At 34.5% G+C, this 23,405-nt stretch overlaps 1 protein-coding gene and 1 non-coding gene across 25 annotated transcripts in view; both read right to left on the bottom strand.

The window, feature by feature from the left end:
• PPFIA2 (PPFI scaffold protein A2) overlaps window positions 1-23,405 on the bottom strand; it is a 533,343-nt gene that overhangs the window by 99,612 nt on the left and 410,326 nt on the right. For 15 of the 24 annotated variants that reach the window (XM_027769717.1, XM_006142879.3, XM_006142880.3 and 12 more), the window contains 6 exons: window positions 15,609-15,755; window positions 14,430-14,564; window positions 7,323-7,406; window positions 6,932-7,063; window positions 5,248-5,310; window positions 577-668 (listed from right to left, as the gene is read on the bottom strand). In XM_027769717.1, the coding sequence (XP_027625518.1) occupies window positions 577-668; window positions 5,248-5,310; window positions 6,932-7,063; window positions 7,323-7,406; window positions 14,430-14,564; window positions 15,609-15,755 (653 nt within the window). Of the gene's footprint in view, window positions 1-576; window positions 669-5,247; window positions 5,311-6,931; window positions 7,064-7,322; window positions 7,407-7,833; window positions 7,921-14,429; window positions 14,565-15,608; window positions 15,756-23,405 lie in introns of all 24 variants that reach the window. The other 9 variants (XM_027769713.1, XM_027769710.1, XM_027769711.1 and 6 more) reach the window with 1 other exon arrangement.
• Window positions 2,877-3,005, bottom strand: LOC114006796 (small nucleolar RNA SNORA3/SNORA45 family). The gene has a single exon (XR_003548473.1). It is a non-coding gene; the product is annotated as a small nucleolar RNA SNORA3/SNORA45 family (small nucleolar RNA).

The following is a 23,405-nucleotide window of genomic DNA, read 5'->3' on the forward strand; positions in this document are numbered from 1 at the left end:
ATATATAGCTTAATCAACGAAGCCATACTCATAGATAACACAACACTCATACTTATCTGTTGAGCAGGACAGAGGCTCTAATTTTCATGAAGACAAAGATTAGATTTTAGTCACTATTCTTTGCTTAGGGAAATGTGCTCGGCACATACTAAGAACAAAATACAAATCTGGTCAAAGCAATGTCCTACTTAAAACTCTGCAATGTCCTCATAAGATCCTCTATAATCTAAATCCTTTCTGCTTTCTAGCTTCACTTTTGCTACTTTTATTTGATTTTTTCATTTATATTTAAGAATATTTTTATGTATTTATACCTATATAATTATTTTTATATATTTCTACCTATATGATTAAGCTATAAAAGGTATTAATTATATTTTTATTAAATACCTGCAGGAAGAATTTCTAAATTAGGAAGTTATTTTTAGCTGCAGAAGGTATAAATCAGTAAAGAGTCCAAATATGTACTGAGTGATAGGAGGTATTTATTTATTTAGGTTGAGGAGATGTGAAGCCATAAGAAAATTCATACTGATTTTTCAGTGAACTATAAATAAGCTTTTAATTTACTGTTACCTTGATATTGTGGGTTCGATTAAGGAGCCAGTTCTCATTTTCAGTTGATCAAGTTCAGATCTCAGCTTTTCGATTTCTTCTGCTAATCTTTCCTAAAGAAGTTAAGAAAATGTTTTTCAGATGATAGGTACATGCCAATATTACCAACACTCAGTTATGATAAACCAAGTTTAATAGCCTTGCAAAAAGGGAAATTGGTATATATGATTTCATTACAAATGATTTCACAAGATAGAAAAACATGCCTAATTTTTTCCACTGTAATAAAAATATGAACAGCAGAAATCAATATAAATCTTTCTACAATACTTTCCTTGGCATTCATTAATCTTAAATCTTTCTCAATTTACGAGTATATTAAAATCATGACCAACTATGTATACAGCTCTTCAAAATGCAGAGTAGAAAATTTTATCTGGTTTTTAAAATAAAGAAAAAAATCTTATTTATGTAGTTATTGAAAATGCCATTGGGTTGAAGGACATATGGGTAAGGAACAAAGATTAAAACATCAGCAAAAAATCATCACCTAAAAAGAAAAGTTAAAACCTAATTATTAGCTTGACATTGTACAATTATTTCTACTTTTGACAATTTTCTCAGACTGGTATTATAAATTTGGTCTGTAAATGTATGAATATAGAGGTTGTCTTATAGCCCTTAATTAAATGCTCAAGTAAGCAGTTAATTTTGAGTTAATGATTAGAACTTTATACTGTTATAAATGTCTAAAATGTTTCCTTCTAGATTTCCTATTTCTGTTTTTCTTCTCCCTTCCAGTGCTTGACATTTTAATCCATACTTTTTCTATGACATATTTTTTTTGTCAATGTGGATGTTGTGATGTTTCACTTATTTACCCATTTTATTTTCATTGCAACTGCTACTCTAAACCCTTTTTGCCTTTTACTTGAATTATTTTAGCTACTTCAGTCTCTTCTTTACACATTTTTTCCTTTAAAATGATAAGTATATTATTATTTTTTTGAGAGGTTTTTGCTATAGGGCGTGTGCGCTCGCCAGACAAAGAGAGACAGAGAGACAGAAAGCGAAAAATCACCCCCCAGGGGGGATGGCCATGCTGCAATCCCTTCTTCTCTGTTCTCCTCTTGGGATCTTGGGCACGCACGCAAACACACCCTGTGTGAGTTTTAAGCCACCAGGTCCGGGATGCGAACCACAGTCTATTACGTGGGAGTCCAGTGACATAGCCATTACTCCGATAAGTATATTATTTTAAAACTCATGTAAAATCAAATATGTGTTTTACTCTAAACATCTATCAGTTTTGGGGCCAGCAGGTGGCATGGTTATTAGGACGCTGGACTCACATGGCTGACCATTCAATTCCTGGGTGTGGTGGCTTATTTTCTCAATTTCTCTCTTTCTCTCTCTCTCTCTGGTGAGTACATGAACCCTATAGCAAATTAAAAAATAATAATAATAAATAAAATTAAATAATTATTTAAAAAAACATCAGTTTATTATTGAATTTACTCATTCGTTAAATTTGCCCATAAGAATGCACAGTGTCCTTTTGTGTGCCAGTCACATGATACAGTAGTGAGACTGGGTGGCAGTAAAGAAAGAAAATCACTAGAGTCTTTCAAAAATACTGACACGAGGATAATGGCTCAGTAAAAAAATGGTGTTAGGGAGAATAGCGAAATTCTTCCTATATTTTCATGGTAGAACTAACAGGATTGGACTGAAAATAGGATATGAGATAAAGGAAAGGGTCAAAAACAACTCTAAAATCTTAACCTGAGTAACTAAAAGAAAGAAGTTGTAGTTATGATTTACTGCAGAAACTGCTGCTGGTGGTGGTTACGTTAGGTGGTGTGTGTGGAAAGCAATGAGGATAGCGATGTGTTAAATTCAAAATGCCTAGAGTTCAAATGAAGAACTTTTTCTTTCTTTCTGTTTTTTTTTTTTTTTTTTTTTTTTTTTTTTTTTTTTTTTTTTTTGAATAAAGCACACATAGTTACTGGTGGTGGTTACGTTAGGTGGTGTGTGTGGAAAGCAATGAGGATAGCGATGTGTTAAATTCAAAATGCCTAGAGTTCAAATGAAGAACTTTTTCTTTCTTTCTGTTTTTTTTTTTTTTTTTTTTTTTTTTTCCTGAAGAACAGAGAAAAGTTGATAATACATGATACTAACCACTCCATATACAGGGAAAGGAACCTGCCAACCCATAGTACCTATTAGGCTGTTGGAAACTCATGAAGCATTTTGGTATGAACAGCATAGGAAAAAATTGTATCATGACCTTTCTGACAACCCAATGGAACTGAGGAAGCACATGTTTCTGACCTGTCACTAAGATGAGCAGTGACTACACTCACATTGACTTGAGACCAGTACCTTCTCTCTGAGAACTCCAACACACCAGGATGAGAGCTGTGTCAGCATGTGACTCTAATCTTGGCTCAAATGGAAAAACTAAATTGGCTTTAGAATATGCAAACTCTGTCAGTGGGAGAAGATGTCATAGGTGATCTAACTTTGGAAGTTCTTAATTTATAGATGTTGTTTAAACCCATGAGATAAGATGAGATCACCAGGGACTGAACAGAGAGAAGAAATCCAAGGATAGCTTCAGGAACTTCAAACTTTAGAGCAGAATATGATTTAAAAAAAAACACAGAGAAAAGGTTGAGCCTATGGGGGATTTCACTGATAGTGGACTACAAGTATAGTTAGCTGATTGAAAATCTGAGTTATAGAAGATTTGTTTAAGGCAATGGATGTGCTCAGTGTCTGGATAATAGCTCAGAAATAAGGTGTGACCTAGGATTTGCTTTCTCTGGAGACTGATATAAACAAGGATGAAATGATTAACATGAAATGATTAGACTGTTGGTTGCTTAAGCAGATTGCTGAAGCTACATGGCTTGGGTAGGTGGTGGGGGAGTGGGTTCTGGGGATCTTGCCAGAAGCACACTGAGTGTTTGATAGCATATGAGTGTATAATAAAATCAAGTCCAAAATTCACAATCTGGTCAAAACCTTGTTCTTTTAACACATACCAGTCACAGCAAACTTCTGGTGTTCATTAACAGCCATCTTTGTTTCTTCTGTGCTGTTGCATAGACTCTGATCTCCACCTACACTGTACTATACTTCTCTATGTATGTCTTCAAGAACTTACTGACATGGCATTTCTGCATGTAACCTTTGTGAACTACTTTAGGGAGAATTATGTGGTATCTTCTAATTCTTCTAGATGCCATATTATGTTTTTTAATAAGCCAGTCGGTCAGGAGGTGGTGGACACCCTAACTAGGATCAACTAGTTATTTTTTAAAAATACTATTATATTATATATTGCATCCAATTGGGTTAAGTGTATAATTATTCTCTATGTACTTATTCTTTGTGTTTTCTAATATCTTCTACATGCCATTCTGTTGTCAGATAGTTTCTCCCTTCCTCAATTCCTTCTTTCTTCCCTCTCTTCTCTTTCTCCATTCCTTCTATATTTTTTATCACAAAAATACAGATCATTTCTTAAGTTAGCAATTTTTTGCATTATAAGATAAAATTGCTAACTTGAGAATTTTACAGGCTAATTAAAGAAGGAAAGAGACAGTGTTCGAGATTTTATAATCTGCCTCATCTGGTATATATCCTACAACAGGAATTACTGATTCCAACCCAACAGTTTTTTGTTCCTGTTATTATTTAGGATTTCATATTCACTACTTATCCCTTCACCTTACCAAGGGCCTATGATCATGACACGAGCATTTTGTCTCACAGGTTTGTAGCAGAATCCTACCTCTTCTTAAGCCTTGTATAAAGTCCCACCTCCCTCAAGCCTTCACAGCAGTGACATATGGTGCACTTTCCTACCTGGAGCTCTTAGGGGCTCTCTCTTGGCACTTAGCATACACTGTCCTGTACTCTCATTGTTTAATCAATAGTGTGTTCTTTCTTCTCAGACTTTTCAGCTACTTTGTTACTAGGATTATGTTTGTAAGTTCAATATATAACTTAGCACAATTCTTGGGAACAGCAGTTGGTGTAATGGCTATGTTGCTGGACTTTCATGTAGTCAACTGCAGTTCAAGTCCCGGACCCGGACTCACGCCAGGCATGTGTACGTGCATGCCAAAGATCTCAACAGGAGAATGGAGGAGAAGGGATTGCGGTGTGGCCATAACCCCTGGGGGGTGATTTCTTACTTTCTGTCTCTGTCTTTCTGGTGAGCGCAAGTGCCCTATAGCAAACACCTCTCCAAAACAAGAAAAACTAAATAACTTAGCACAATTCTTATAGATAGGCATTTAATATACTACTGCTAAACTAATATCTCAAACTAGACATGAATTAGTTCACACATTTTTATTGCATTTATGTAAGGCACAAAGCAAGACAAACCTAATTTTTATAAATCAAAATAATAATGTTCCTTTTATAGAAGATTAGTGACTATAAATTACTGTAAAGGGAGCTTCCCAGACTGCTAAATTTTAGTGTGTTTAGATTATAAAAGTTCATCAAGTTGTAGGTATTAATGTGTACTTTTTTTGTAGGTTTAATATAAAAGTTATAATGGTTTTAAAAATATAACATCCAAAAATGATTATTTAGCAGATTTATTTTCCAGCAAAACATTCACCAGTATGAAATAGAAAAAAGGGCAAGAAATTTAAGTTTCCATAATACCTTATCATGTAATGACTCTTCAAGATTCTTTCTGAAAGTTTCTGATTCTTGAATTAAAACATTCTACAGAAAAGAGAAACATTAGAAACAATAAATTAAACAGAAAATATTTCAATATAGATATTCATGTTTTATCCTCAGGAATAAGGATTTCTTTCTTGATGTATCTGCTTCTTGGTTTCTATGGCCTAAGGAATCATTAGAGTGATATCTTAACATTTTGTGAAATACATAATTAAAATAGGAAGCATTATTTTGTAACACCTAAGCATTATTTTGTAACACGAATGGAATTTTTGGACTATTTCTGTTTACCTCCTCTAAACCAACTAATTTCCAGCTTTTTAAAATAAGAAACATTTTGGTTACTCTTCAAATCAGAAAAAGTAACTAAGAAGCTAAATATTAGCCAGTGGTATTATAAGGAATCTGAATGAATGCATTTTTACTATATGAAGAAAAAAACTACCAAAAATAAAATTTTTAAGAAATCACTTTCTGGATATCTGTTTCAAATACAGGATTAACAATTTCTAATAACAGTTAAAATATTAGAGAAATAAAAGTGAAGGTCTAGTTATTCAAGAAACTTAACATTACATGTTACAAAGACATGTAGAAATAAGTTGCATCACAGATAAGTAAAAGAATTCTTACCGTAAAATTATTTTTTTTAATTGGGAAATCATTTGTACTTTACTTATAGTATTACAAAGCATGGTTTTAAATAATTCATTCTTTTCAAATATCTAGAGCAAAACTGAACAAAGAAGATAGTAATTATATAGCAGCCATGTGTTCGGGGTTGCATGGGAAGAAGTCATGCCCTGTGATATCCTAACAGGTAAGTAAAGCAAACTACTTTAACATTTCACTGAAATATTTTTCCTGCTTTTGTTTACTATAGGTACCAGGAGGAAATATCTAGCTAAAGTAGTGATTAGCACTCAGACTAAATTTCCAAAATAAACTGTCTACCTGGCTTTTAGCTCCTATCATTGTGTATGCTCTGGGATTGACAACCAGCTCACGTAACGTGCTGTCTGGGAGCTGCCAACTATCAATGAGACACATAATTGTAAATTCAATTGCAGACCATACACAAGCACTTTGTCTGAAACACTGCAGCCAAAAATACTGGGTTTCTAAACCCTCCATCTGGATTCTCACTAGTACTATGGTGATGTACAGTTCACTTTTTGGACTGGTAGCATTTATCAGCCACTTGAGATATTGGAATAGTTCAAATACGCTCCATCTCCACACTACACACTCACACACACATATTTATTTTCATCTCATCACTCTTCTCTTTTGCACATCAGGTGAAGAACAAGTAAAGTAGAAAGTAGGGACCAGCAGATGGTGTGGTGGCTCAGGCACCTGGACCTAGCGTGTTGAAAAGTATGCCGGGGTTGTGTGCATGCATGCTCAAAATCCGAAGAGTATGGAGGGATTATGGAGTGGCATCATCCTGGGGGGATGATTTCTCACTTTCTCTCTCTTTCTGTCTGTCTGTCTCTCCTGTGAACACATAAGCCCAATGGCAAAAATCTAAAAGACAAAACAAACTCTGGAAAGTAAAGGGATCACCTAACAAATGCAATGATTACTGCAGTAAGACACACGTGAGCATAAGAATATGGCTGAACCTCATGTGATTCTACCCTCCTGTCATTTTTACCTTCTCTTCTAGAGCAGCCATTCTTTCCTTTAAGTGTAACTGCAAGCGTTCGTTGGATTCGGTCAGAAGTCTGTCCACAGTATCAGATAATCTTTTGTTATGTTCCTCATTCATTTTCTCTCTTTGCCTAGCCTTACATACAAGAAAAAGAAATCATTAAATGAAAAACCATTCAAAAACTGTTCTTTCTTTTATAGTTTTGCTAGTTTCAAATGGGATTTAATTTTATATTTATTTCGATTAAATAGACAGGAATGTTTTTCTTCCAGCTACACTAGCCATATCCATAAAGAGTTTATATAAAACGCTTTATTTAGCAAAGTTGTATTCTTTCATGCATGCTATAAATTCATAAACTGATCATCGGATGCAGGGTTCCAAATATACATACTCTTTGAAGTTCTTGATTCTTCTCTTCAAGTTGACCTTCCAGATGTCTCATACGTTCTTCAATATTCCCGTGCCTTTCTTCAGCCTGTTAAGAAATATGAAGAATGCACCTGAAATGTAAGATGTGGTTAACTATTTTCTTCTAAATAAATTGAAATAAAATGTAAAGCAAGCTACTACCAACTGCAAACATAGTTTTCAAAAAATAAACTTTCCTTAAACAGGCAGCTGAACAGCATTGCTTGAAATGTGTCAGCTACAAGGGCCTGTTACATCCAAGCATCAGCAAAACATTGGAGTTATTTATGAGCAATGAAATCAGCCAAATGTAACATGCAGACTGTGCATGGTTTGAACACAAACCTGCCATTGTCCAATCTTAAGCTCCTGAAGCACTGAACTGCACAGATGGTCGATTATCAATAAATAAAAGGAACATAATTTTCATAAATGAAAAGAAAAACTTAGATGGAGCCTATTTAGCAATAGAAAGTAAAGTCCAGTAGGACTACCTTCCTACGTATGGAGATCATTTCTTGTAGTTTAGCTTCCATAACATATTGATAATCATCAGATGAGGTAGAAGAGGTTGGATCAGACTAACAAGTCAAGGAAAAGGAGAGGGACAAAATTGAAAAATCAGAACTAAAGACACTGACACTGAACAAAACATAGCACAGAATGCTTAAAAGAAAAATGTGACAGCAAATTTAATACTTTAATAGACAGAATTTTATGTAGAGAGAACTATATTGATATCTGGTGAATATGATGCAGTTGATGGTTATAAATGAAAAACAATGGTATGCTAAAATAAAAAGCTGTCAACCTAAGGTATGGAAGGTTAGTGATGACTGGCGATGAAAGACTACTACAGAATGAATTAAAGCAACTCTGAAAGAGTCATGTAGTAATTGAAATTATGGGAAACCAAACACTAGAATATGTCTCTGATAGATTCTTAAAAGTTTCATATTTTGGTTGATTTGTCTATATTATTTTTTTAAAATAATGGAAATAATGTAACTCAATGTTGAAGAGTGTGTTAGGAAATGATTCAGGTGTAATAAATTTGGAACAAAATTTATTATCTATGCTCTGTTAGAATCAGAGAAAAAGCTCAGCCACAGGGTTAATTATTGAGTATTCCTCAATTCAAGCAGGATTGAGTTTCCTCAGCAACAGTGGCAGACTTATGAAATGATTTCGGTCTCTGCACATTAAGGTCATCAGTCTCGACCTAATTGCCTAGTCTCATATAAGTTTAATTTTAAAATTAGAAAAAAAAAAGTCCTCAATTATCAAAGTGACACTAATGCTGTGAGGACCAAAAAAAAAAAAAAAGAAAAAAGAAAGAAAGAAAAGAAGAAAAACAGCTATTTGTGAACTCTCACAAATGACACTAGGGACCACTCTAAAACTATATCTGCATTGATTTGTTGCTGTGGAAACAAAATATCAATACCTAAAGTGAATAAGTAGCAAGTGCTTTTGTGAGTTAATGCCTGCCCGGTGCCGAGGTTAGTTACATGTCTTGGAGGTGACTGTCAGGTAACCACAGGTGCAGAGTGTTCAACACATGTGACATTGCTGATAGCTGAATTGTATTAGTATGTTATGTACAGATTACATATAAAGTTACATTAACATTTTAATCATAATTGCAAGTTACATAATCAAAATGACTATGTCAAGACTATACATTTTATCTCTAGAACATATTCTATCACATGTTATAAGTTCATTCTAAAACAGTGAAACTTACTTTATGCAATTATAGTCTACATAAACATATCATGCAGTAACTAAAAAGAATCCACAACCAATTCACATATCATTTTATATGCATATGTATTATTTTATGCAAGAAATTCTAATTTAATATATGACGTAAACTAACATTTCAAATCTGGTGTGCTTATGCAAATTATATTTTAACATTTACATTTTGTAAGATTTTTTTTTCTGATATTCTCATTCCACAAACATGGATAATTTAACAAAAGAAAGTAACAACCAATTTCTCTCCTTATGAATTCCCCAAACTTCCAAATAGAAGCAACATAGAAAGCTACTGTGGTTCCTCAATGCCGTAAAGTGGCTTATTTTTATCACTTAAAACGTAGAGTTCTCTTAAGAATATAGTAAATGGGTCACAATGTGGCTGCAATTATATTATCTAAATTCATAAAAGCATCTCTAATCCTTCAAAATCGCACTTTAGCAGCTATAGTGATATCAAGATTAATCAGATGACTGATTCAAAATAGTCAAGACATGAATATTTCAACTTCCAAAATGTCTCTTCAAAAAACATGGTTCCATGACTTTTTAAAACTCCTGCCTCTTTCTGTTTTTACTATGAAAACATACTAAGCACTGTGAAAATTCACTTTAGAGAGGCAACAAAAATTCTGTCATATCTAAATTACTATGTTATTGCTGATACTTTTTATTGGTACTAAAAATAAATGAAATACCTCATTGAATTGAAGATGAATTATGTCCTTGCTGAGGGAATATGCATTTTAATTAAAGAAGTAGACATAATAAATCATAAGATTTGAAACCCAAAATAATCCTGTTGTTAATTGTGTATAAACTTGCCAAAGCCAAAATTTAAGTTTTATCCATAGCCATTATTCAATAGTTCTGACTTTCTAAAGACCTTAAATGTGCTCCACCTGCATGCACACACACACACACACACAGACACACACATGCATGCGTGTAGACGCCTGAATAAATAAAGTCTTATCTACCCAAGAATACGTTCAGACATCGTTTCTAAATAGTAAGTACTAAGATCAATTTTTAACTAACACTATTGACTTGTGATCATGTTATATATGAAGATTAGCTGCAGAAATTCATATGTATACATGTATGACACAGTAATGATTTCTACTATGTATGCTCCTAAAATTAGGTTTATCTTGGTTACATCTGTAACGTGATATAAGAAAAGTCTCAAATGAGCTAAACTTTCAGGGAAAAAATACTGCAGGCAGAAATTGTTATGAGAAGAGCATTAATATACTAAGACATAGAGAAGAAAAGAGCTTAAAAACAAGAATAAATTGGTGGCAAATAGTAAAACAACAACAACAACCAAAACCAAAACCAAACCAAAACAAAACAGAAACAAAGATAAGCCAAATTAATTATCTGAAAAGTTGTTAGGAAGGCCATTTGAAAACAGGAGAGAGGGGACCAGCAGGTGGCATTGTTGTTGAGATGCTGGACTCCCTTATGGCCAAACATGGTTCAAGTCCCGGACCTAGTGACTTGCTTTCTCACTTTCCCTCTCTTTCTTGCTCTCTCTGTCTCTCTCTGGTCAGATTAAAAAGTAATAATAAATTAAATAAAAATAATTCTAAAAAGAAAAATCAGGAGAGAGGAGCTTAGTTTTCAACTAAGCATAAATCTTCTTACTTTACTGAGAAATTAAAAAGATTAAAAAGTGAAAAAGATCATGATGATTAATAATAATGAGATATTTAAAACAAATAAAAAAAAAAAGAACAGGTTATAGAGATAGTTCCTAAAGATCTTGAAATCAGAAGACAAGAAAAAAACCACAAGATTTCTAAAGCCTCAAAACTTGGGAGAACAAGTAAAAGAGTGATCATCAAATGTTAGAAACTGTTGCAAGGAGAGGGAATAAACTCAGCATTTAAGGAATTTCACAATGAATTAAATATGACAATAATATGAAAACCATATATCTGAAATATGTTGTTTATATATAAACAATCAGAAGGAAAGGTAATAAAAAGAAAAAAGAGAATGAAATATAGCATCAGAAGATTTCTTATAGAAGCATAAGCATTTTCTGAAAAATGTGGAAATCAAAAGGATCTAAAGAAAAAGGGACTTATGGGACCAGCAGTTAGCATAATGGCTATGTCTCTAGACTCCCATGTAGTCGCCTGCAGTTCGAGTCCCTGACCCGGTGGCTTAAACTCAGGCCGGGCACACATGCATGCCCAAGATCCCTAGAGGAGAAGGGATTGCGGTGTGGCCATCTTCCCCGGGGGGTGATTTCTTGCTTTCTGTCTCTCTGTTTCTCTCTGTCTTTCTGGCGAGTGCATGCACCCTATAGCAAAAACCTCTCCAAAAAAAAAAAAAGAAGAAAGTAAGAAAAGAAAAAGGAACTTTAGTCGCAGGAAACTGAAAAAATTAGTACGAGTGCACAACATAATATAATATTGTATATCAACAATAAATAAATAAATGCCCACCAGACCCATGGCCTACTGGTTAAGGGAACTGGCCCCTGTATGCCTGACTGTGCAGTTTGAGTCCTGGACGCAGGCATGACTTGAAAAGCACACCAGGCAAATGCGTAGGCATGCATGTCCAAAACTGTGACAGGAGGGAAAAGTAGAGCAGGGATTGCAGCTTGACCACCTCAGTGAAGGATGCTTTCATCTCTCTCTCTCTCTCTCTCTCTCTCTCTCTCTGGAAGCTCAGGTCCCATGTGGCAAGAAAAAGAAAAAAAAAAGAGTTCAAAAGAATACAATGGAGAAGGGGGGGGTACAATGAGATACCTATTTCTGGTTATTTTTTGTATCTGAAATCACAGATTCTTAGAAATATTTAAGGTAAAACTCTGTAAGTCAAATATCACATTTAATATTATGTTTTATTCTCAGTCTATTTAAGGTGAATCTGTGGCAATGAATTGTTAAATCTTAAAGGAGGGAAATTCAGATTTATTTTACTGAAGAAATAATGTTGATCATTATTTTACAATAGAATATTATAAAAGTTATTTTTCTTCTTTAGTGACTTATTTATCTCCCACAAAATGCTGCAACGCAATCAGATAATTCTTTGTGAAAGTTCTTTATAATTATCTGATGAAAAACATATGCATGAATATCCCATCTTATAGTAATTTAAAGAGTTTACAATAAGAAATTAGATAATAATTTGAATAATTAGCTTTATATAATTTAGGCAATTTTTTCAAATTAAATAATGAATTTATCGTTATCTTAAAATATATTTTTTAAATTGCCAGAGGCATTTACTAGCATGGTTTGAGACTATGGAAGAATCCGAATTATAATCTTATCTTAATTACACTAATGTTTTATTCAACTAGTTATTCTAGCACTCTATAGACAACCAGCTAGTCCAGTGGCATTTTTAACCCTGATCTGCTTGGCCAAGCATTTGCCTTTTCACTACCTTATTATCTCCTCTATTTGAACCAACAAGCTGATCAATTTACCATTCATCTTTACTTCTGCATACTTTTTTGGGAAGCAGATTATTTGAATACTTACCTCTCCACTTCTACATCAATTCTATAACTCCTAATGTCAGAATTTCTAACTTGAAGTTTATCATGCCTATCATAGCCACTTATTACAGTGGCTTCACAAACTTAGCAAATTATATTCATTGTATAAATATCTAAAATGTGTATATATTTTTTTGAGATTATTTTTTTGCTATAGGGTGTGTGAGCTCGCCAGAAAGACAGAGAGAGACAGAGAGACAGAAAGCAAGAAATCACCCCCCTAGGGGGGATGGCCACACCACAATCCCTTCTCCTCCTTTTTCCTCTTGGGATCTTGGTCATGCACACACACTTGCCTGGTGTGAGTTTAAACCATCGGGTCTGGGACTTAAGTCCAGCGATGTAGCCATTACACTATCTGTTGGTCCCTAAAATGTGTGTATATATTTTTAATTAACGTAGAAAGTCAAACATGCTTTTATGGACAATTCTGGACTTCTAGTGACATGGATATATGCTTGGAAACAATGAAATTTCCATTGATTGCAAGAGGTCATAAAAATCCTTTTTAATATCATATTGGCTGCAAAATTCTAAAATATGCCAATAGGTGCAGAATCTTTATTTTATATTTTATTATTATTTTTAGGTTTTGCCATAGAAGGCATGCACTCACTAGAGAGAAATGGTGAGAGTGAAAGTGAGAAATCACTCCCCAGGGGGATGGTCACATCACAATCCCTTCTCTTCCATTCTCTTTCTGGGATTTTGGGCATGCACATACACATGCCTGGCATAAGTTCTCAAGCTACTAGGTGTGGGACTTGAGTCAAAGTCAGTAATGTGGAAGTACAACCCCTTAACCATCTGCTGGTCCTGGTAGAATTAAAAAAATTTTTTTTTTTTTAATTTGCTAGAGGTCATGAGCACTTATCAGAGAGACAGAGAAACAGAGAAAGAGGAAGGAGGGGAAAGCACACCCCAGTGGTATTAGGTCATGTTGCTATCCCTTCTCCTTTATTTATCCATTCATTGGGATACGGCACATGCACACATGTCTGGTGTGTTTTTCAAGCCACTGGGCCTGGGCCGAGATTTGAACAATGTGTTTAGCCATGTGGGATCTGGTTCCCTCCAGGCCAAATGTCCAGACCTTGCAGAATCAACTGGTCAAACTATGGTAGAACATTTTGAGTATTATTCAGCATATTATTCATTTTGAATCTTCAGAACAAATTACAACTATAAACATCACCTTTTTACTATTTAATGGCTTTAAGATCTTTGACTTCTACAAGTCTAACCTATAGCTTCTAACAAGTCTTATTATACTACAGTAAGAAAGAAATCAAGAGCTTATAATACTTCCTGTACTTCTAATAGCAGTTTATTTGAAGTCTGTTAAATTATGTCTCAAATATATATATTATACACACATACACACGCACATATATATGTGTGTGTGTGTATATATATATATACACACACACACATATATATATATACATCCCATATATACATATAGATATATATGTATATAAACACTATCATGAGGTCTTTACTCCGTAATTATTATTATGTACAAATATTACCATGAAAAATTAACTGTAACAATGAGTTGTTTTGTTAATGTTTGAATAGGCAAAGAAATTTTCATATTCATAAGTCAATCATTCATTTTGGCATAAATAAGATATGTACAATAAGAAAACATTCATTAAGTGACAGACCTATGTAATAAGATTAGATTAAAGAAATTTTCATGAAGTCTAAACATTTCTTTATAGATTCCATCTTGACTGCCAGTTCTTTATACTAGTATTTCTAGGTCAATCAATTGTTTTAGTGCAGTACCTTTGTTAGGGCTGCAATTCTCTGAGCCAGTTCAGCCTCTACTTCAGGTAAGGTTTCAGCCTTTCTCATAGTCTGCTGTAACTTTTGCTCAGCTAGCTCAAGACGCTCTTGTAACTGTCTGTTTTTCTCTTCCATCTGAAATAGTAATGGTAAAAGAGACACTTAACAGGTCAGGATTGGAATAGAAAACAGCAATCACTAGGGAGTTTGTACTTGAGCCATAATTTTATATTAAAAATCAGCCACCACTTAAACCTACATGTGCAAAGAGATGATGGTTGTCATGTTCCTATATGACTGATCCATTTTCCTTAGTGAAAATCTGCACGTTTAAAAAACACATATAAATGCTCTTACCATTGGCAGCAAAAAGCAAATGAAACATTAATGAGTATAAATTTTAACAATTGAAATATAACTCAGTACTAAGACTTCAGGTATATCATAACATAAAAGCATTGAAAAGCATAGCATTAGACTAGAGCAGGAGGAGAAATGGGGCATGATAATTCAGAATTCAGGCTCCAGAGAGGAGGCTGGCAAACTTTTACTGTAAAAAGCCAGGTAGTAACTGTTGATATTTTGGCTTGGTATATTATGGTCTCTATCCCAACTATTCAACTCTGGGGTTGTAGTTCAAAAGCAGGTGTAGACAGCAATTAGATGATGGAGCATGGCTTGTTTCAATAATAAGAATATTTATAAGAGCAGGCAGCCAGTGAGATTTGGCCTGTGGGACATGATATGCCCACTTCTGAACTATAGTCCAATTGACAGGCTTCCAGTACTGGCTCGGGAGTTTACCGGATGTGTGACCTCAGGAAAGCATTAATGTCTCTGTACTTCCATGTCCTTGGTGTAATCATTGGACCTACTTTATGGGTGGTGGTTTGAGTTAAGTGAAGTAATACAGTTATCCTGTTCAGCATGATTTCTGGTTCATGTCTAGATCCACATAAATATTAGTCATTTTTATTATGATTAAGACAAATTATTATTCTAGAAAGTAAGTTCCATACTGAAAATCACATTTGTTTAGTTTGCTCCATTCTAAGTTTTAGAGAATGATCAATCAACAATTTGCGGAAAAACATACTCTATTTTATTTACTATATGTTTCGTGACAATGGTGAGAAAGCACATGTGAACCAGAACAAAATCAAGATGGCGATACCGAACCTGCCGTAGGATGGCTTCTTTATTTGCCAGTTCATTTTCTAGTTTATCATTCATGTCATGTATGGAGGTAGATTCTCTCTGAGCACTGAGGTAACGCTTCTCAAGGGTCGTGATTCTTTCTTCCATATCTTCCTTCTGTGCCATGGCCTGTAGTTAAAATAATTTAAAAAATCAGATTATCAGAGAGTTTAATGTATTGATACTGTGTCTTGTTATTGTATCTGAAAACAAGTAAGGTATAAAATATAAAATTCTGTCATAATTCTTATATCATATGTTAACCCAAAACAGCTCTCTGAAAATGAAATAGAGTGCATTTAAAACTGTCCACTGTAGATCTGGCATTTTTAGAGAAGTGGAATATTAATTAGATCATTGTACAGTGGAAATAAGTAGAATTATGGATAGTTGCAGACCGTAATATTGCTAAAATAGCTACAATTCTAAATTGCAAAGCATTCTTCAAATAAGGAATAACAAATGACATCAGTATTTTCACTTTCACACATGAGGAAGAGTTTGTCAGTTGTCAAAGGAGGAGATATCCCCCCTAAAAACAAACAAAAAAACAGAATATTTGAATCATATTCAAAATACATGATTCATCAACTGACTTGGGAATGTAACCAGTTCCCTTGTTACATACACTTAAATAAGAATTAAGAGAAATTGGTGCACACATAATTTTAGGAAAATATTAACTATAGGGAAAAAAATGGAGAACATCCTGGCATTGGTATTTTTTAAAGAATTATTTTATTTAACTTTATTTGTTATTATTTTAATATTTCCACAGAGAGACAGAGTGAGAAAGCAAACCACCAGGTCCAGGACTCAAACTATGATCGGACATGTGGGAGTCTAGCGCCCTTAACCACCATGCCATCTGCCGGCCTGAACATTGGTATTTTCTTAATTTACAGATAATATGGCAATGATTCTACCATTTAAACAACTAATATGAAAATCATTTGGTAGGTAATCTACTTTATTGAGAAGATATTGAGGTAGTTTGCTTCATATGTCTGATATGGTTTACTGAGAATGTGGGAAGGTCGTTTGTATAAGGAGCCTGAAATGAAAGGGACAGTGGTCATTTCCATGTATTACTATCTACTACTCATTTTTAATCACTTTCTTCCATGGCCCAGAGACTATTCCGCCACATATATGAGCCAGAGAATCTGTCTGCTAACTTTCCGGGGGAAAAAAAAAAGAAAGCCCTCAAATGGGCAGTCCTTCCCTCAATACCATCTGGAAATTTCACCACATATAAGAAAATCTTAGGTTTTAACTTTCAGTTTAGAACAACTGTCGTACATTCTCTTAAAGGTTAATGATTGTCTGTGCTCTGGCTATGCTTTTTCTTTCTTGGGAATCTTGATCACTTTTTCTTCCTGAATTTTTATGGTAATGATAAAAATTCCATACGATAGCTAAAAGAGTGAAATAGTCATAAAAAAATTGACACAGATCAGAAAAAGGTGGCAGAGGAAAAAGGCATGATCCTTAGAATATAAAAATAAGAATGACAATTTTTGGTTGGTTGTTTAAGCATGGACATTACTTAAATAGAGAAGAATTTTAACAATGCTATTAGAGAGTGTGGGAAGATTTACCATCAACTAAAAATTAAGTTAAAGAAATTACTTTATCAGTAATAAAGTTATACAACAAAAGGAAATATTATCATAGGAAACTACTACATGGCTTAATTATTGAAAGTATTCACGTGGTAATGGTAGGATGAGTAGAAGAGAAAGTAAGGGGATAAATAAGATATAGCCAAAGTCCTCTCTAATAAAATAGTAAGACGTAGATTATGTTTAAATGAGAGAAAACACCTAAAGGGATGACTAAAGGGTGTAAATGAAGTATCTCTGGAAATGGGATGGAAACTTGAGGTAAAATCGAGACAGGAGCAATGTGTGTGTGTTTATAGGTGTACCCTCTTGACATTATTTGACTATGGAAAATGACACATTTATTAAAAAATACAATTAAAACATATGTTTACCATGAATACCATCATGTTGTTCATAATCTCCCTGCCCACTCACAAAGCAGCTCTTGTATTTCTTGACTGAGGAAGGGTACAACTCTACAGAATTTTAGGCTTATTCTTGAAAACTTTCACCCTTACTTCCACTTTGTAGTCTATCTTGTCATGTTGCTGTTCCTATTTTTCCTCCTTACTTATTTCCACTTCGCTGTCCAGAACAGAATTATAAATGTTATTCTGTCTGATCATACTGATTCTGAGCTTAAATACCTTTATTTATTTCCATCTTACAGGAAAAATCTGAGCTACAAAGCATGGAAAATGAGTAATCTTATGAGAAGTTTCTTCCCTTGTTCTGTTTATTGTGGTGAATGCTGCTCCCACAGCCCAAGATCCATGTTCATGCTGCAAATAAATGTTGGAGATACAATGGAGTTAAAAAGAATTCACATGGAATTATGGTTGTCCTGACTCCAATGACTGCTGTTTCTATAAAGAGAAGGATGTTTGGGGATACAGACATTTGAGGAGAAGGAATTAGGCAGATATTGGAGTTACATACTGCTACGGCCAAGAATGATTGAGAACAACTGCAAGAAGTCAGATGGGGTAAAGAAAAATTCTTCAATAGACTCTTCAGAGAGAACATGGCCTGTTGGAACTTTGATCAGATAAGCCTCCATAACTGTAAGGCACTAATTCTTGTTGTTTTAAACAATCCAGTTAGCAACAATCAGTTACATCAGCCTCATGTTACAGCTATATTCCATTACTTATTTTATAACTGAAATGCATTTTTGTCACCTTCTTTCTTTTTTTTTTTTTTTTTTTTTTTTTGGAGAGGTTTTTGCTATAGGGCACGTGCACTCACCAAACAGACAGAGAGAGACAGAGAGACAGAAAGTGAGAAATCACCCCCCAGAGGGGATGGTCACGCCGCAATCCCTTCTCTTCCATTCTCCTCTCGGGATCCTGGGCACGCATGCACATGCACCCAGCGTGAGTTTTAAGCCACCGGGTCCGGGACGTGAACCGTGGTCAACTACGTGAGAGTCCAGCGACATAGCCATTACACTAACTGCTGGTCCCCCTTTTTGTCACCTTCTTCATCTAGCTCAGTCAACTGACCTTCAAGAACCAGTTGATACCAGACACAATGTGGGAGGAGGGTGGGAGATGGCAGAGGATGAGATAGGGAATCAAGGATGGGAAAAAAGGCAAAATATACAGAAAACAAGAAATGGAAAATTATGTGTTGACAATAAAACATATGTTGGTGTGCTTGACTGAGCCAATATACAGTGTACTGTGAATAGAAAAATCTCATTTTGTATGCTATAATGATGTACAGTGAATGAATGTAAATAAATAAATAAAAATAAATAAATTTAAAAAAAAGAAAAAAAAGAACCAGTTGAAGACTGCTTGGTTAATTATGTTCATATTAAAGTTCAAATGTATGAGACTAAATTAATCCAGCAATTAAAAAAAATCTAGTCAGATAATTTAAAATATGATATACACACCCCTAGATCTTAGATACCTCAAAAACACCTATGATTTTAAAATACTTTTATTATAGAGTTTGGCCTTTTTTTTTTTTTTTTTTTTTGTAGCTTAGTGATAATAGAGTTTTATTTTAGAGGATCCTTTCAGTGTTTATTTTTAATTTTTTTTTCTTTTTTTTGGGAGAGGTTTTTGCTATAGAGACCGTGTGCTTGCCAGAAAGACAGAGAGAGATAGAGAGACAGAAAGCAAGAAATTCCCCCCCGAGGGGACGGCCATACCACAATCGCTTCTCCTCCATTTTCCTCTCAGGATCTTGGGCACGCATGCACACGTGCCCGGCATGAGTTTAAGCCGCCAGGTCTAGGACTCGAACCGCGGTCAACTACATGGGAGTCCAGCGACATAGTCATTATGCAAACTGCTTGTCCCCTCAGTGTTTATTATTGTCAATATTATGTTCTATCAGTTTTATATTCATGCAGAACACTAGGAATATTAAGTCAATTTTGTGGCTAGAAGAGAAATTTATTAATCTAACCTGTATACATACATACACACACACACACACACACACACACACACACATGCATGTACACACTTCTTACTAAATTTTAATAGCAATAAATTCAATAAATGGCAGCCACATTTCTCAAGAAAAAAGCACTGGAGTAGTATATACATACTTGCTCCAAAGTTTAGTTTTTGATACTACTCACTTCCTTATCATGGGCAAAGGCTTCTCTTCTCTGTACTTCTATACCTCGCCTTCCTCTTCTTTTTTTGTTTTTGGTTCAGATAGATAGAAATGCTCACACATAGCATTATTGTTGAGGACACACATAACATTATTGTTGAGAATTAGGTAATAAAACATTTTAAATGCTTTGTACGGTGCCACATGTAGAATACACAATAGGTAATAGCTGCTTTACTTTAGTTACTATCATGTTCAAAATGAGGTGATCTCACTCTACGATATACATCATATGCTGGAGTCAACTTCGGTAGTACATTTCTGATTCTGTGGTTTGTGTGGGAGATTCATTTTTAACTGTAGGCTGTGTTGCCAAAAATTTTGAATTTACAAGTCAGAGAAAATAGCTTTTTCCTCTGTGCCATGTGAAATTTCTAAAAAAGGAAGATTCTTTTGGTCCCTAAAAACTGCTACCCCAAAACTGAAACACACACACACACACACACACACACACACACCCCAAAAAAACTGAGATTCCATGATCTCTTAACCTCAAGTTCATGTATAAAATGGATTTTATTAATTTGAATAAATGTAACTCTATAGTAACTTGAACTAGTAAAGTGGACAATATAACTCCTTGTTTCAGATAACAGAAAGACAAAATTGATATGTATTCATTCCTATAATCACTTAGCAAACTTTGGAAGAACTTCTAATAGAAAGTCGAAAAGATAAGCTGGCTTTTTTTTTTTATTCAAAAAATGAAATGCAATTAAAATACCTTGTGGAAAATTTCTGTCCTTTGCATATCTAGGTATTTGATGAGATACACAAGTAGTAAACTTCTTGATTAAAAAGTGGAGAGCTAAGTCACTATTGTGAGATAGTCTTTTTTTTGTTGTTTCTCTTTTACGAGAGAAAGGGAGGAGATTGGGGTGGGGGGGATTTTTTAGAGAGTCCAACCATGCTGCAATTCTTCTCCCCAGCTTCCTGGTTCAGCTGGTTGCATTCCAGGCATGTGCTCCTGCACCCAGCTTGTCTAAGAGCCAAATCTGGCCTCCTCTGCAGCCCCCGCGTTGTGCAGCTGCAGCCTACCACCATTATGGCAGGGCCAGAGATTCTTTTCTAATATACAGACTGGATCTAGCTTTGATCCAGATTACCTACTCTAACAGGCCAAAATTCAATTTATGGAGAAACTGATGCAAAACTCTGCCTTGGGTATATTTCCTTTTGACATATAAAAATATATTCTGATACAATTAATGGAAAAAATTGTATAATTCATGTTAAATACATTAAATATAATTCATTTTAAATATACAATTTGTATTTTAAATATAAATTATACAATTGATTTTATATATTAATTAATTAAAAAACAAAAATATTTTATTTTTTCATTATATGATTTTTCCTATTCCTTATTTTTTTTTCTTAATTTAACAAATATTTATTACTCATAAAATATATGCTATGCTGTGCCAGTAATGGAATAGAAGTACCAAGTAACTTTATTTTTTTCTGCTAAAAAACTTGTATTATAGTAGACTTTATGTAACCAGGGCCCTGGATCATATTATTCAGAAAAATAAAACAAAGAATGGGACTTTGGGGGCTGACAGTTGGTATGGTGGTTAAGGGTGTTGGACTCCCACATGGTCAACTGCAGTTCAAGTCTTGGACCTGGTGGCTTGTTTTCTTACTTTCTCTCTCTGTGTCACTCTAAATAAGCAAGTAAATAAAGTTAAATAAAAATAATTAATAAAAAAAGAATGGGACTTTGTCAATAAAGGATACCTTTTTAAGTATCTGCTTTTTTTTTTTTTTTTTTTTTTGGGGGAATGCGTAGTTGCCAGAAGGAGAGAGAGAGAGAGAGAGAGGGAAGAAAACATGTCCCTATTGGGATAGTCATATCGCAATCCCTCCTCTCCCATCTCTCTCATTCCAGGATTTTAGTCATGCATATGCACGCATCTGATTTGTTTCTCTGGCTGTCAGGTCCAGGATTCAAACTGCAATTTGACCATGTGCAATCCATCTACCTTAACCACCAGGCCACACAGCCAGAATAGTACATGATTTTTACATCTTGCTTATCGGAAAGAATGATGCAAAAATTATTTAGGGGGCAGTTGTAATACAGCTACCTTCCTATTACATTGAGTTGTCAGGACGGTCATGACACATTTTTGCATAGAAAAACATAGAAAAATATGTCATGACTTTCTTGGCAACTTAATATTTGCTCTCTTGGCAGCTTAAAATTTGCATAAATTATTGCATTGTGATGATTTTGGAAGCAGCTTACAGTAGAGGAAGCATAGGGTTCAAAGGCAGGCTGATTCTGTTTCCTCTTGGTGCTGGGGTAGAGGGCAATGCACAGGCCTTGGGGAAGTCATTTTAGCTCACAAAACCTTAGAGAAAAATAGGGATAATAGTAATAGGTACCCTCTCTAGGGCACTTGTGAAAAGTGAGAGAAATTAAATATAATTACTTAAAATAGTTTTGGTACATAGGTTGGTCTTCCAGAAATCCTCAGCAAACCAGAGGCCAGTGGCCTGAGATATGTATGTACATGAAAATGTGATGCATTTGGAAAAGCAGGCTCATCAACTCTGTCTCTTCCTACTGTCTTGCACCTGGTACTTCACACATTTAAATTCACTGTTTGGCTTTGAAAACATTTGTGCTTGCCACTTCCTTTCAAAGGTGAATGATGAGAGATTCTTTTCTCACAAAACTCTTTTAAACTACATCTCCACGGAAACTATGGGGCTGTTAAGAATGGTTATATTTAAAAAGAATTACATGGGAAAGAACATCTCCCCCAATAGAATGAATTCCTGGGGTCAGGTAGTGGTTCAAGTGGACCCACGTGGAAAAAGTCCTAGGTCCATGTCCTAGAACCTCCCTGAGCATACTGGGCATGTGCATGCATTTATTGCTGTGATGCAGCCTGGTTGAGATGGTGGATGGAAGTGGGGGACATTGTAGGTGGTGCCTCTCTTTTCTCTCTCCCCTTCTATGTTTCTTTCACACAAATTAATAAATAAACATAAAACACACACACACACACACACACACAAACACACACACACACACACACAAATGTATTCCTAAGGTTGGACTACCTGGGATCAGAGGATTACCATTCTTTATTTGACTGGGCTTTTTGTTACCTACATCTAGAGACTATTAGTAGCAAGAAATTATTATTATTTTTTAAAGCAATGTAATACACTGTAAAGTTATATGTAATCCAATGTAATATAAAGAAGATTATGATGATAATAAAAAATAAAAAATAAAAAAATTTAAAAAAAGGCATAAATGGGACTGATACTAACCCACAGGACAGTTAGCTTGGGAAGGTAGAGAGAAGAATAAATAGGTAGATGGGTTCAAGTATTTTGATAACATTGCCTTTCTTTAAAAATCATTAGAATAAAAAATAAAATTTGGTCAGTCGGTTAGTAGTAAAAAAAAAAAAAGAAATCATTATTATTTTTTTAATGAGCAGCAAGAGAGAGCTGGAGGTCCTGAGCTCTACCTTCAAGTGACACATGATTACTTAAGCATGGACAC

Source organism: Tupaia chinensis, unplaced genomic scaffold, assembly GCF_000334495.1.
Source record: "Tupaia chinensis unplaced genomic scaffold, TupChi_1.0 Scaffold000085_1, whole genome shotgun sequence".
Taxonomy (NCBI): Eukaryota; Metazoa; Chordata; class Mammalia; order Scandentia; family Tupaiidae; genus Tupaia; species Tupaia belangeri.